Source organism: Brassica napus, chromosome C4 (genome assembly GCF_020379485.1).
Source record: "Brassica napus cultivar Da-Ae chromosome C4, Da-Ae, whole genome shotgun sequence".
Classification (NCBI taxonomy): Eukaryota; Viridiplantae; Streptophyta; class Magnoliopsida; order Brassicales; family Brassicaceae; genus Brassica; species Brassica napus.
This window is the reverse complement of record NC_063447.1, coordinates 14,147,240-14,160,660: the sequence shown is the minus strand read 5'-3', so window position 1 is coordinate 14,160,660 and position 13,421 is coordinate 14,147,240. Positions and strand designations below refer to the sequence as shown.

General features: G+C 31.3%; 1 protein-coding gene across 1 annotated transcript; it reads left to right on the top strand.

Annotated features, from left to right (window-relative positions):
* Window positions 1-2,696: 2,696 nt before the first annotated feature.
* Window positions 2,697-4,956, top strand: LOC125585807 (ankyrin repeat-containing protein At5g02620-like; the record flags this gene model as incomplete). Its single annotated transcript, XM_048755501.1, has 1 exon — window positions 2,697-4,956. A coding segment is annotated over one exon (942 nt), but the record flags the coding sequence as incomplete, so codon positions are not given.
* Window positions 4,957-13,421: the final 8,465 nt, after the last annotated feature.

Here is a 13,421-nt window from a genome sequence, read left to right as displayed (position 1 = left end):
CTAAAGGTATGATTTCATACAATAATCTCCTACATTGCAGCAGTGTAATCAATAGGAAGTGTGTTCGTACCAAACCAATTTTATTATGTTAAATATAATAAATGAAGAAAGTAGATCTACTTAAAATAGATGGTTGTTATCAATAAACAGCAACAATTTCATAGTGATATAAAATAAAACTTCGGGAATGTTTTTTTGGGGATTGCATCCAATCGTAAAGGAGGGCTTCGAATATAACTTGCGATCATGCCACATGTGGAATCATGGAATGATATAAATATAAAACTGAATTAAAAAAAAGAACTCAAAGTTTTTATACAAATAATTATAATAGCATTATGATAAGACAAACTTATAAGGTAAAAAAAGGTAAAAAAAAATTGAGCACCTCGATATGAAATCCTGAATTTCTGGCAGGTCATCATCGAAAAGCATTTGAGATCCTTATGTGTTTGTAATAAATGTGAAGCCCCCAAGAAAGTAACACATATATTTTCTTAGTCACGCAACACTAACATATAACAAAGTTGTTATTTTCATATTAAGTGAAACAAACCTTCACCCCATTCAATTCTCCATAAGCTTAATAGACAAACCTGCGGATTGGCATTGGTAGAAATCATTAAACTTGTCAGCTTCAATTCCATATGCTACACACTTATGCTGTTTCAAGCTATATTTAATAGTAAATATTGAAGAAAAAAAAATAATTAAATCGGCAACAGAGTTAAAGCCCACCATGAGTGTTGTGCTTGCAAGAATGTTTGTGATAAGAATGTATTGAGGGGGAGACGGTGGTGAGGAAATGTAGCAGAAGGCCTTATATTTATATATGATTGGCGTGTGTATAGGGTAAATAATGATTGCTAATCGCCATCTTTATTAGCGTAATTCAAATTAACACTAATTCCCAAAACTTGCTATAATTATTTTCGTAATTCAAATTTACAGCGGATTCATTGGAATATTATATGAAAAAAACTGATATATTGGTCAACGAAAAATAAATTTAAAATCAATCAGTGTCAATGAAAAAAAAAAGACTATATGATTCTGTTTCAACTTAAAATTTCCATTACCAAAATCGTATAATATTAGTGAGTGCGTATATATTCTGAATAGTGCCATATTTAACTCAAAACATTCCTAATTTGGAATATTATGAATATCATGCATTGTTGATATTACGTGTATACGCACATGTGCACACTACCACAATCGAATGATATGTCGATGTAGCACTTTAGGATCGAATCCACCAAGACCAACGATTACACTTTATTTCTATAGGATCAATATCAAGCTAAAACAATATAGGGGTTTTAAGATTTGAGGGTTTCGTGAGAAACAAGTAACAAGATTAATTAAAATATGCAAATTAAAAAAGAAACCAGCCTAGGGTTACTTCATTGGGTGTTAATACTTGTGAGCCAAACAATTATTCAAGCATAGTTAAGCGTATGTCTAGAACTCGGATCACTCAAGGTAGAACAGTCCACTGTCGTGGAACTCTCCCCTTTGCAAGTCGATCTTGATACCTAAGCTCTCGCTTGGATCAAGATGTGACAACAAGCAATAAAGATCAAGTCTGATAGGTTCACAAAACACCCTAATATCTACTTTCGTTGATTAGGGATGCAATGCTCATTTATAACAGATCTAGCAACCTATTACACGGTTAGTGAACAGGTTAAACCTAGGATCTAACATTAAGCGGCCAGTTAAATGCAAGAAATAAGAGCAGTTATGAATGAAGACAATCAATGGATTCAATTATATATGTTTAGCTCACGAAATCAACACCCTAGAACCCTAGACAAGCTAGCCGACTACTCAGCCATAAAACAAGAAAACACAGACATGATTACTGAATAATACTGCATAAAGAATAACAGGAATAAAGAGAGGGTTCATGATAATCTTCTATAAGGCGAGAGGTGTGGAGCCGTCTCCCTTTTACAATCCAAAAGCACCAAAGTCTCCTATATGTTTTCTTGTGTAAAAATTAGCGTAGAATGTAAAAAGAAAGAGAAAAATATGATATATCAAAGCCACATGCGGCTGGGAGAAAAGGATGAGATAATTAGGGCAAATCCCGTAATGACTTGTAGTTTCTTTAAAAATCTCTGCCGCGGGAACAAGCACTCGGGGTGCTCCACTTGGTCGGGAAGTTCTGCGTGAAAAACTCCAAATTATACTTTTTTCTTCATGCACCCTTCTCTTGCTCATGAACCTACTCCGGACCTGAAAGGATTAAGAATAGACTAGACAGACTCGATAACTGACTGAAAACCTTTTAAAAAACATATATACAAAGGTGTTAAAAACACCATATCCCCTATATATTAAAGGAGAAGCACTTAAAAAAATTTCCTTAAAAATCTAATCTGACGTGGCTTCATGAGAGGCTTCTATTTACAAAATAGCACACGTGTCACTTGGAGAACCTATGTTAAAAAAACGGAAGCTTTAAATGCAAACAAAACTTTCCATAATTTTTGTGGCCCTTCTGAAACATAAATTCACGTAAACCGGGTGTTATTTTCTTAAGTGCTTATGTTGGTTCTCCAATTCTCCAACTGTACGTGATGTGTTCGTGTTCGATGACTACGTAAGAGGCATAGGGAATTAGCTTGTGAGCAATAGCTTGTTGCGTGCCGTTCTATGTAAGGTATATATGCTTGCTACGGTAATAACCCGCGTTACACTCTGCGTCAAGAAACGGTCACGTGAAGGTCGTCAAGGCTCTATTAGCATCAGAGCCAGCTATCGCAATAAGGATGGACAAGAAAGGCCAAACGGCGCTTCACATAGCAGCCAAAGGAACAAACGTGGAGGTCGTAGAGGAGCTTATCAATGCGGATAGATCATCTATCAATATAGCAGACACAAAGGGAAACACTGCGCTGCACATCGCAGATAGAAAAGGCAGATCACATATCGTCAAATTGCTGCTAGACAACAACATAACAGACACAAAAGCTGTTAACAGAACAGGCGAAATGGCGCTCGACACAGCGGAGAAGGTTGGGAATCCAGAGGTGGCTCTCATCTTGCAGAAGCACGGCGTCCCCAGCGCCAAGACCATTAAGCCCTCAGGGACTACTAACCCTGCTCGTGAACTGAAACAGACGGTGAGCGATATCAAGCATGAGGTTCATAATCAGCTTGAGCATACGCGCCAGACCAGAAGACGCGTTCAAGGAATCGCAAAACAGCTCAACAAAATGCACACGGAAGGTCTCAACAATGCGATCAACTCAACCACTGTCGTCGCCGTGCTGATAGCTACCGTGGCGTTCGCAGCTATCTTCACTGTCCCGGGGCAGTACGTAGAAGACACAAGCAACCTTCCAGATGGACATTCATTAGGAGAAGCCAACATTGCATCAACGACACCATTCATAATATTCTTCATCTTTGACTTCATCGCACTCTTCATCTCCTTGGCAGTTGTGGTGGTTCAGACGTCGGTGGTGGTGATAGAGAGCAAGGCCAAGAAACAGATGATGGCTGTGATAAACAGACTCGCATGCGTTCTCATGCGTTCTCATCTCCGTTTTGAGGAGGATCTCAATTTGTTTAAAATGGTTTTGATGTTAAAGGTTTTGATGTTAACATATATTTTTGGTTGGTAAGATCAATGCGGTTTCGGAAATTATTTTTCGAGCGCATATGCATAAGTGGTGTGATTGAGATCCTCCTCAAAACACGGCTCTTTAAAAGTTTGGATGCAGATCCATGCAAACATGTTAGAAAATATTAACCGTCCAATTTTTATATAGAATGTCTTTAGATTACAACCCAAAGGATATGATTATTAGGTACATGCAAAGTACCTAAATAGTACCTTCGATTTCACATCAAGGTGCGATACACTTACGAGCTGGACAATCAAAGTATCCTAAGGTACATGCAATGGACTTCACATGCAAAAGATTATCACCAGCCCATATATGCTAAACGAGTTTGACGTGTCCTCATATCCTAAGGTACATGTATTTTTAATATCTATCTGATTCTTTATATATTGATTTTGGAAACGTTGAAAACTTTAAACTTTTTATTATTAGGTAGGTTCGAATACGTTCTACCCTGATTTTTCTCATCGGTTCGAAGAGCAAGAGGTAATATATGGATTGAACTCAACTAACTATGTTTGAATATGCCGAAGTTTTTAAGGTTTAAATAACAATTCGGGTTTTTCAGGGTTGTGTGCTGGTAACCGAAAGTTCTTCTGTGGACTCTACATCTAATGTGAAGGCTCCTGTTAAACGTGAAGGATCCCCCATCGAAAGAATAGAGCCAGCCTTTTACCAGAGTTCTGCTAACAATCATGGTCCATCGGTAACGATCAAGAAAGCGAAGACTGAAAAAAGTGGCTGAAGAGTTATATGATGCGTGTCTTTATCCGGAAAAGATGCCTTTGTTTTATTCTTATTATATTTTTTTGATTCATAATCTTAAGATTTTTTGTTTTCGTTTATCTATTTTTTTGTCTGAAGCGTTTTATGTACTGTAGGGTTATTTGTTGTACATTTATATAAAGGCTCTTTTCTTAATCGTTTACTGGTATATTTTGTACTAATTTATACATCTTTATAAACTAAATCATGTTAACCATCATATAATAATACGTCAGTTAACTATATCATGTTTGACTCTTCTACAAGCTAATTGACTTTACATATACATCACGTTTGCCTGTTCTACAAGCTATGAACATTTAATTTGTAAAGATATAAACCTTTTCTACAAAATATGTCAATATGTATGTGTATGATTCACGACAAATGGAATGTTAAGGTCGCTTACACTATATTTCATTTTCACAGACCACTTATTAAATAGACAAGTGTATATTTTAACATTAATGACTGTTCATATATAATATCACGTTTTTTTGCAGGATTGCATAGAGTTAATATAACTTGACTTTCTTAAGCAAGAAATATATCCTACCACAACAAGAAAACAACGGTATTCTGACGGAAATTCCGACGGAAAATGAAATCCTCGGAATTTCCCGAGGAATTTCCTCGGAATATACCGACGGAATTCCGAGGAAACATCAATCCGTCGGAATATTCCGAGGAAATTCCGACGAACTAGTGATCGATCGATGCGTTTTTGGACATATACCCATCGATCGATCACATTGTTACGCTTTGGTCCATCTTAGTGATCGATCGATGCGTTTTTGGACATAAATCCATCGATCGATCCGTTTATAAAAAAACATTCGAGATTTTGAAACCCCAAACACTAGTTCCTCGGAATTTCGTCGGAATATTCCGAGGAAATTCCGAGGAACACTTGATATCCTCGATCGATCGATGGGATAATCCCATCGATCGATCACATTGTTACGTTTGGTCCATCTTCGTGATCGATCGATGCGTTTTTGGACATATATCCATCGATCGATCCGTTTATAAAAAAACATTCGAGATTTTGAAACCCCAAACACTAGTTCCTCGGAATTTCCTCGGAATATTCCGAGGAAATTCCGAGGAACACTTGATATCCTCGATCGATCGATGGGATAATCTCATCGATCGATCACATTGTTAAGCTTTGGTCCATCTTAGTGATCGATCGATGCGTTTTTGAACATATATCCATCGATCGATCCGTTTAAAAAAATTGACGTTTTGAAACCCCAAACACTAGTTCATCGGAATTTCTTCGGAATATTCCAAGGAAATTCCGAGGAAGAAAAGGGTTTCCTCGGAATTCCCTCAGAATATTCCGAGGAAATTTCGAGGAAATATGGTTTTTAAACCGAAAACAACGTTTTTGCGGTTTGAATAACACCTATATAACCCTTATTAAGTGTCTTACGTTCATTATGAAGTCAAAAATTTGTTCCTTACCCTATAATAAACACTTTTCCGATTGTATGAACGAAATCCCCACAACATAAGAGAAACACTTATACACTTTAATGAACGGTAAAGGGAATACTTACAATTCATTTTGAAATTTGTTATTTCATGGTTTATGCTCATCTATACAAAGAATCCTCAATGGTATGCATTACAATTGTATAAGAAATTAAATGAAATACGGCAAAAAAAATTGATGTTTTGAAACCTCAAACACTAGTTCCTCGGTATTTCCTCGGAATATTCCGAGAAAATTCCGAGGAACAATATAAATTAATAGAAATACATGCACATGATATTCTTTTTCCTCGAATTAATAAAAATATTCTAAGGAAATTCCGACGGATAATTAAGTGGCCGTCGGAATTTCCTCGGAATATTTTCATTTAACCGGGCAAACAAGCCGCCAAATATTTTGGGAAAATTGAAATTGAAAATACTGAGGGAATTCCGACGGAAAATATCCGTCGGACCCAAGGTTTTATAAACTCCAAACGCATCTTCTTCCCCATTTTTCTCTTCTTCCTCTCCGGCGATCTCTCTCTCCTTCTGGCGTTCTCCACCTTCTCTCGCGACGAACTCTCCGGCGAATCCTTTCCATTCCCTTACAAATCATCTAAGGACCCTATCTCACTCTCTTAGGTCCTATTTGTTAGGTTTTTAAGTAGATTTGATGATTTTAAAAGGTTTTTGATAGATTTTTGTTAGGGTGATTGGGTAGGATTGTGATTTGTTCTGTAATAGGTTTAAAATTGTAATTTGGTTGTGTTGAATTGATTTAGAACTTTTTTTTTATAAATTGTTCATTATTTTTGTATTTACAAAACGTTTTTTCTATATAAATTCAATTTTACAAAACGTTTTTTGTATATAAATTCGATTTTTGGATTTATAAAACATGATTTCATATTTATAAAAATATTTATATTTATTAAAACTAATTTTGTATTTATAAAACATTTTTTTGATTTATAAACACTATTTTTTTATTTTTTTATTTATAAAAACTATTTTTAAATATACAAACCGTTCTTTGTATATAAATTCGATTTTTAGATTTATAAAAGATGATTTCATATTTTAAAATTAATTTTGTATTTATAAAATATTTTTTTAATTTATAAACACTATTTTATTATTTTTTGTATTTATAAAAACTATTTTGTATTTATAAAAAGATGATTTCATATCTATAAAAAACTTTATATTTATAAAACTAATTTTGTATTTATAAAACATTTTTTTATTTATAAACACTATTTTATTATTTTTTGTATTTATAAAAACTATTTTGTATTTATAAAAAGATGATTTCATATTTATTAAAACTAATTTTGTATTTATAAAACATTTTTTTATTTATAAAAACTATTTTATTATTTTTTGTATTTTAAATATGTTTTCTATTTCAATTTTAATTTTATATTTTCGAATTTCAATTTAAAAAAATAAATTTATAATATTTTTTTTTAATTTTGGAAATATTCCGAGGAAGTTTATCCCTCGGAATATTCCGACGACATCTTCCTCGGAATATTCCGAGGAATTTCCGACGAACTTGTGGTCCTCGGAAATTCCGAGGAAATATGGTTTCCTCGGAATTCCGTCGGAAATTTCCGAGGGATTTCCGAGGAAAGATGAATTTCCGAGAAGTTATTTCCGAGGACTTTTTTCGTCGGTATGTCGTCGGAATAACGTTATTCCGACGACATACCGACGATTTTTTTCTTCAGTATGCCGCTGTTTTCTTGTAGTGTACGAACGAGGGAAGGAAATCAATATATATGTTCATTTACTATTAAAAGTAAATTGGGTTGATGTAATTAAATAAATCTCGGCAAATATTCGAAAAATGAAACTTTCTTAAAGTATTGTACACGGTAATTTCGTTTCTTTTTCCCCAAGGCTAATTAATAGTGATCACAAAAGATCCCCTAATACCTATTCTTTTGTACGACTTCTAAACTATATAAAGGGCCCTAAGGCCATCCACAATATAACACAACAACAGCTTATCTATACGTTCTTTATACCATTTTTCCTAGAAAACTTATGGCTTCTTTCAGCAGTGTGTCTGACCTCAAACTTATGGCTTCTTTCAAAACAATGTGGAAGATCAGGGTGAGGATCATTCGACTTTGGAAGCAGTACTCCGCTGCAGGAGGGCTTGACAATTGAGATGGTTGTGGTCGACTCAAACGTTAGTTTCTTCATATTTATTCTCACCCTGATATAAACCTATTTTTTTTTATAAAAGCATAATTCTAATTATCCTTTTACTGCCAATGTTTTTTTCAGGGCGTGAAGATTCGTGCGTCTGTGAAGAAGGATTTGGTTAATCAATTTGATCCACAGCTGTCAGAAGGTAGTTCAAAGATATTCATCAACTTCTCAGTGGGACAGTCATGTGGTTCATACCGAACTACTAACCATCAATACAAGATCTCTTTCCTTGAAACCACACGTGTTAGAGATTGCGATTTTCCTTGTGAGGTTTCCGGGTTTGATCCTGCAAACTACCGTGATATTCTTGATGGGTCACTCAATTCGGACTAATTGGTTGGTGAGTAGTTTTTAAATAGAATTGTATTTATTCCCTATTATCTTTGTTATAAAGCATTAACTATCTTTATAATCTGTTTAATACTTTCTACAGATGTCATTGAGAAAATTGTTGAAGTATCCCCGATTGACGTTGTCTCAGTCAATGGGAAAGATACAAACAAGATGGCCTTGGAACTACGAAATTCAGCGTAATAATATCACGATTATATTTGTATATTGGTTCGACTGTCCTTGGTTTATTTTATATCAAACTAAGCCCATCTTTTTATAGTGATGAGCGTCTACAGACGGTGTTATGGGGAAGTTTTGCAATGGATGTGATGGAAGCTATCCAAATGCGTAGGGAGCATGCTATTATCTGTGTCATCAGATTTGGGAAGATCAAAGTTTAGAAAGGCAAGTTTGGCTTTATATTATTTATTTGTAACTTATATTGTCAACGTCAGTTCTATCATAGGGCCTTTTACTATATACAACTGAATACATTGTTTACTTTAACAGATGAGCGCAGCATATCCAATGCATACAATGTCTCTGCTGTCGAACTTAATCCACCCATGGCTGAAGATCTTATAGCTACTAAGCTAGCTCAACCTGCTAACATTTATAACTCAATTATGTATTCGTTGGAGTTCTCCTTAATAAATCTCGGGTTTATACTTTTCATTTGATACATCTGTTAATTTTAAATACGACCATGGCTGTGGAAGTAATATTGACTGATAACTTTCCCGATATTATCAGGTACACTCATATACAGTGTGTTGCTTATGGAGCTCTAGCCCTTCGTTTAAATGCATTTTGGCGTGCTAATACTGCAGATGTTGTAGTAACTGTTTTAAGGTTGGCGAATTGAGTGGAGAGAAGGTATAGTATATTTATTTGCAATCTTTAATTTTATATTCAGATTTTTTGGGTTTGTGTTCTTATTGTCGATATTACTTTATAGGTGGTTTCAATTATGTTACAAACATGGAAGGTGGTTCTGATATTTTATTTGATTCTAACATCCCAGAGATTCAGTTCTTCAAATCTCAGTAAGCATAGCATTCTAAGTTTGTTATTTTATATGCGTAATATATATAAAATATATCCATTGGTTATTCCTAAGATATTGAAATTTTTTTATTGCAGGATTCCAAGCATCGATTTCTGAAGTCTTGAAGTTATTCAATCTTACTTTTCCTTTGAATTTATTTTTACAATACCTATTTATATTGAGACCATTCTTTGTATTTGAAAGAATGAGATACGCATACTTATTATAATGGAATTGGGGGTTTTGATTTAAAATAGTTTTCTGATTCTTACAGACTTCTTTGTAGTTTTTATATAATTACTACATAAAATGACCAATCTATATCCTCCTCATTAACACCCGAAACTATCAATCCAAAACAAACTAATATCCAAATTAATCAGATTTAATGTTTTTTAATCTCGCAAAGTCCAAATTTAATCATCTCATCCTGCGCAAGGCGCGGATTACTACCTAGTATCAATTGTTATGCAAGTAATGCTAATTGACGATGCCCTTACGATTTTTGGAAAGTTATAGAAAGGGAATAAATGCCATAATTGAATGTTAAGAATATATTAATCGAGTAGTACCTTATTTTTTTCAATCACGTAATACCTTTTTTTAATCGCGTATTAAATTAGTTCCAGAATTAAGGCAATACTAGGATAAGACTTGCGCCTTGCGCAGAGTGAGTTTATTTCTATATATTATCGATAATTTTTTATATATATTTGATAATTTTATTAATATATATACAATATTTTTTGTTGTTATTATATAATTTATTTCTGATGGACCAGATCAATTTTTATTAAAAATAATGGAACAAAACTATAATTAATACATCATGGGTTGATCGGATTAGACATTAAACAAATTATGACATAAAAACCTTATTTTTTCCATCGAACACATTCTTGAAAAAAGTGAACAGTATTGTTTTCACAGTTGAATTATTTTAACTTTTATCTTCCACATGGTTTTGAAAGCTTTCAAATCAACCATCGAATTGATACATGTCATTTTAATGTTTTTAGTCGTATACTTAAGGAAAACTTACATTTTTGTAATTTAAATTCGTTTTAAAAAATTCAAAATATAACATATAAGAAAAAATTTAATATATAAGAAAAATATAACATATAAGGTGTCTTCATTTTTGTATTTTAAAGTCATTTTTTTTAAAATAATATAACATATAAGGTTTTCTCATTTTTGTAATTTAATGTCATTTTAAAAAATTTCAAATATAACATATAAGAAAAAATCTAATTTTTATTATATGGTTAATGTGATTGTTTATTTTTTTAATAATATAAAATTAAACAAAATGAAGAAGGATGAAAAAATTGTTATCAAATCTTTATTATTCATAATCATTAATCATCATATATATGTAAATCATATTAGGTAATTCCGTTGCTTTTATTTAAGGAAATAATACCCACTTCTTATATTTTAGGTTAATATAATGTTCTCTAGTGTTATATAATTATGGAATAATGCGACACCATTAGATTAAACTATATTTTATATTAGATGCTCTAGAATTCTTTGAAATGGAATTTAGAAGACATTTAGAGTGCCACCTAGGATTTGGGTTTTTTTTAATTAATACAAAATTAAGGTTCTAATTTTTTTTAATAATATAAAATTAAACAAAAATGAAGAAAGATGCAAAAATTGTTATCAAATCTTTATTATTCATAATCATTAATTGTCATATATATGTAAATCATATTAGGTAATTCTGTAGCTTTTATTTAAGGAAAGAATACACACTTCTTATATTTTAGGTTAATATAATGTTCTCTAGTGGACATTAAACAAATTATGACATAAAAACCTTATTTTTTTCTCGAACACATTCTTGAAAAATGTGAACAGTATTGTTTTCACAGTTAAAGTGTTTTCACAGTTAAAGTATTTTGACTTTTATCTTCCATATGGTTTTGAAAGCTTTCAAATCAACCATCGAATTGATACATGTCATTTTAATGTTTTTAGTCGTATACTTAAGGAAAACTTACATTTTTGTAATTTAAGTCGTTTTAAAAAATTTCAAAATATAACATATAAGAAAATTCAAATATATAAGAAAAATATAACATATAAGGTGTCCTCATTTTTGTATTTTAAAGTCGTTTTAAAAAAAATATATAACATATAAGATTTCCTCATTTTTGTAATTTAAAGTCATTTTAAAAAATTCAAAATATAACATATAAGAAAAAATCTAATTTTTTATTATATGGTTAATGTGATTGTTTAATTTTTTTTTAATAATATAAATTTAAACAAAAATGAAGAAAGATGCAAAAATTGTTATCAAATCTTTATTATTCATAACCATTAATTGCTATATATATGTTAATCATATTTGGTAATTCTGTAGCTTTTATTTAAGGAAATAATACACACTTCTTATATTTTAGGTTAATATAGTGTTCTCTAGTGTTATATAATTATGGAATAATGTGACACCATTAGATTAAACTATATTTTATATTAGATGCTCTAGAATTCTTTGAAATAAAATTTAGAAGGCATTTAGAGTGCCACATAGGATTTGAGGTTTTTTTTAATTAATACAAATTTAAGGTTCTAATTTTTCAAATGTTTCCTAATTAATATATAGGGGATTTGTTTCAATCATGCAATAATTAGAAAATATTTTGAAACTAATACTCACATGCACCATTGTTGAGTATCATTTTAAATATTTAAAAACAAAGGAAATTAAGAAACAAATAAAGTTTCTTATAAGTTTTAAGACAATTTATAACAGATTCTCCCATTCATAATGACATGATTGACAATCACCATGTGTTTAGGAAGCAATAACATTCTCTAAGTGTGATACTAAAGCACAATCGCCATGTATTTGTTTTATATCTTAAAAAAAAGGTATTTGTGGTTAGACGTTGATACACCGTATTTACTTATGTCATCTATATTATTAAAAGAGAAGTACTCATTTGAAAATGTTTTTAATTCATTAATTAAACTCCCTATTTTCTTACTTGTCTTTTGCAGCTGCATTTATGAAATATCCTAAAACGAATAAAACTGCATAATTTATTACTTGTCTTTTCAGTTACATTAATGAAATATGCTTAAATAAATTTAAACTTTATATTATATTGTTTGTCTTTTTCAGTTACCTTAATGAAATATCCTTAAATAAATTTGGACATAATGTCATTTAATCAACAAAAAAAACTCATGAGTTATCCTTACGTGCATAATTTTAATAATGGAGATTTTAAAAAACGTGCATCATTAAAATGTTACCTAAAACATACAGCACTAATATATAACATGCATGAATAAAACTAGAATTTGACTCACACAATTGTACGGATATTATTTTCAGTTGATTAAATTAAAAAATATTTATTTATTCAAAAAATATTTAAGAATGACTATGTTTTTAAAAATTATCTCTATTATTAAAAGAGAAGTACCCATTAAAAAATACTCATTAATTTTTAAAGTTAATTACACTTCCATGCCACTGACAATTAAATTGAATTTCCTATTTTGATGCTTGTCTTTTTCAGTTAGATTAATGTGTTTTCCTTATTCAAATATAAACTTAACATCATTAAATTAACTTCTAAATATGATTACGTAAAAGTAAAGTACAAATTCGAAACTTAACAACATTTAACCGAAAACGTTGGAGGACATCACACTAAATCTCTATTAATAAAAGAGAAGTACTCATTAAAAAATACCCCTAAGTTTTCTAACTTATTTACTTCTATGTCACTGAGAATTAAATTAAACTACCTATTTTAATGCTTGTCTTTTCCAGTTAAATTAATGAGTTTTTTTAAATCAAATTTAAACTTAATGTCATTAAATAAACCTACCTATTTTAATGCTTGTCTTTTCCAGTTGAACTAATGAGTTTTTCTTAATAAAATTTAAACTTAATGTCA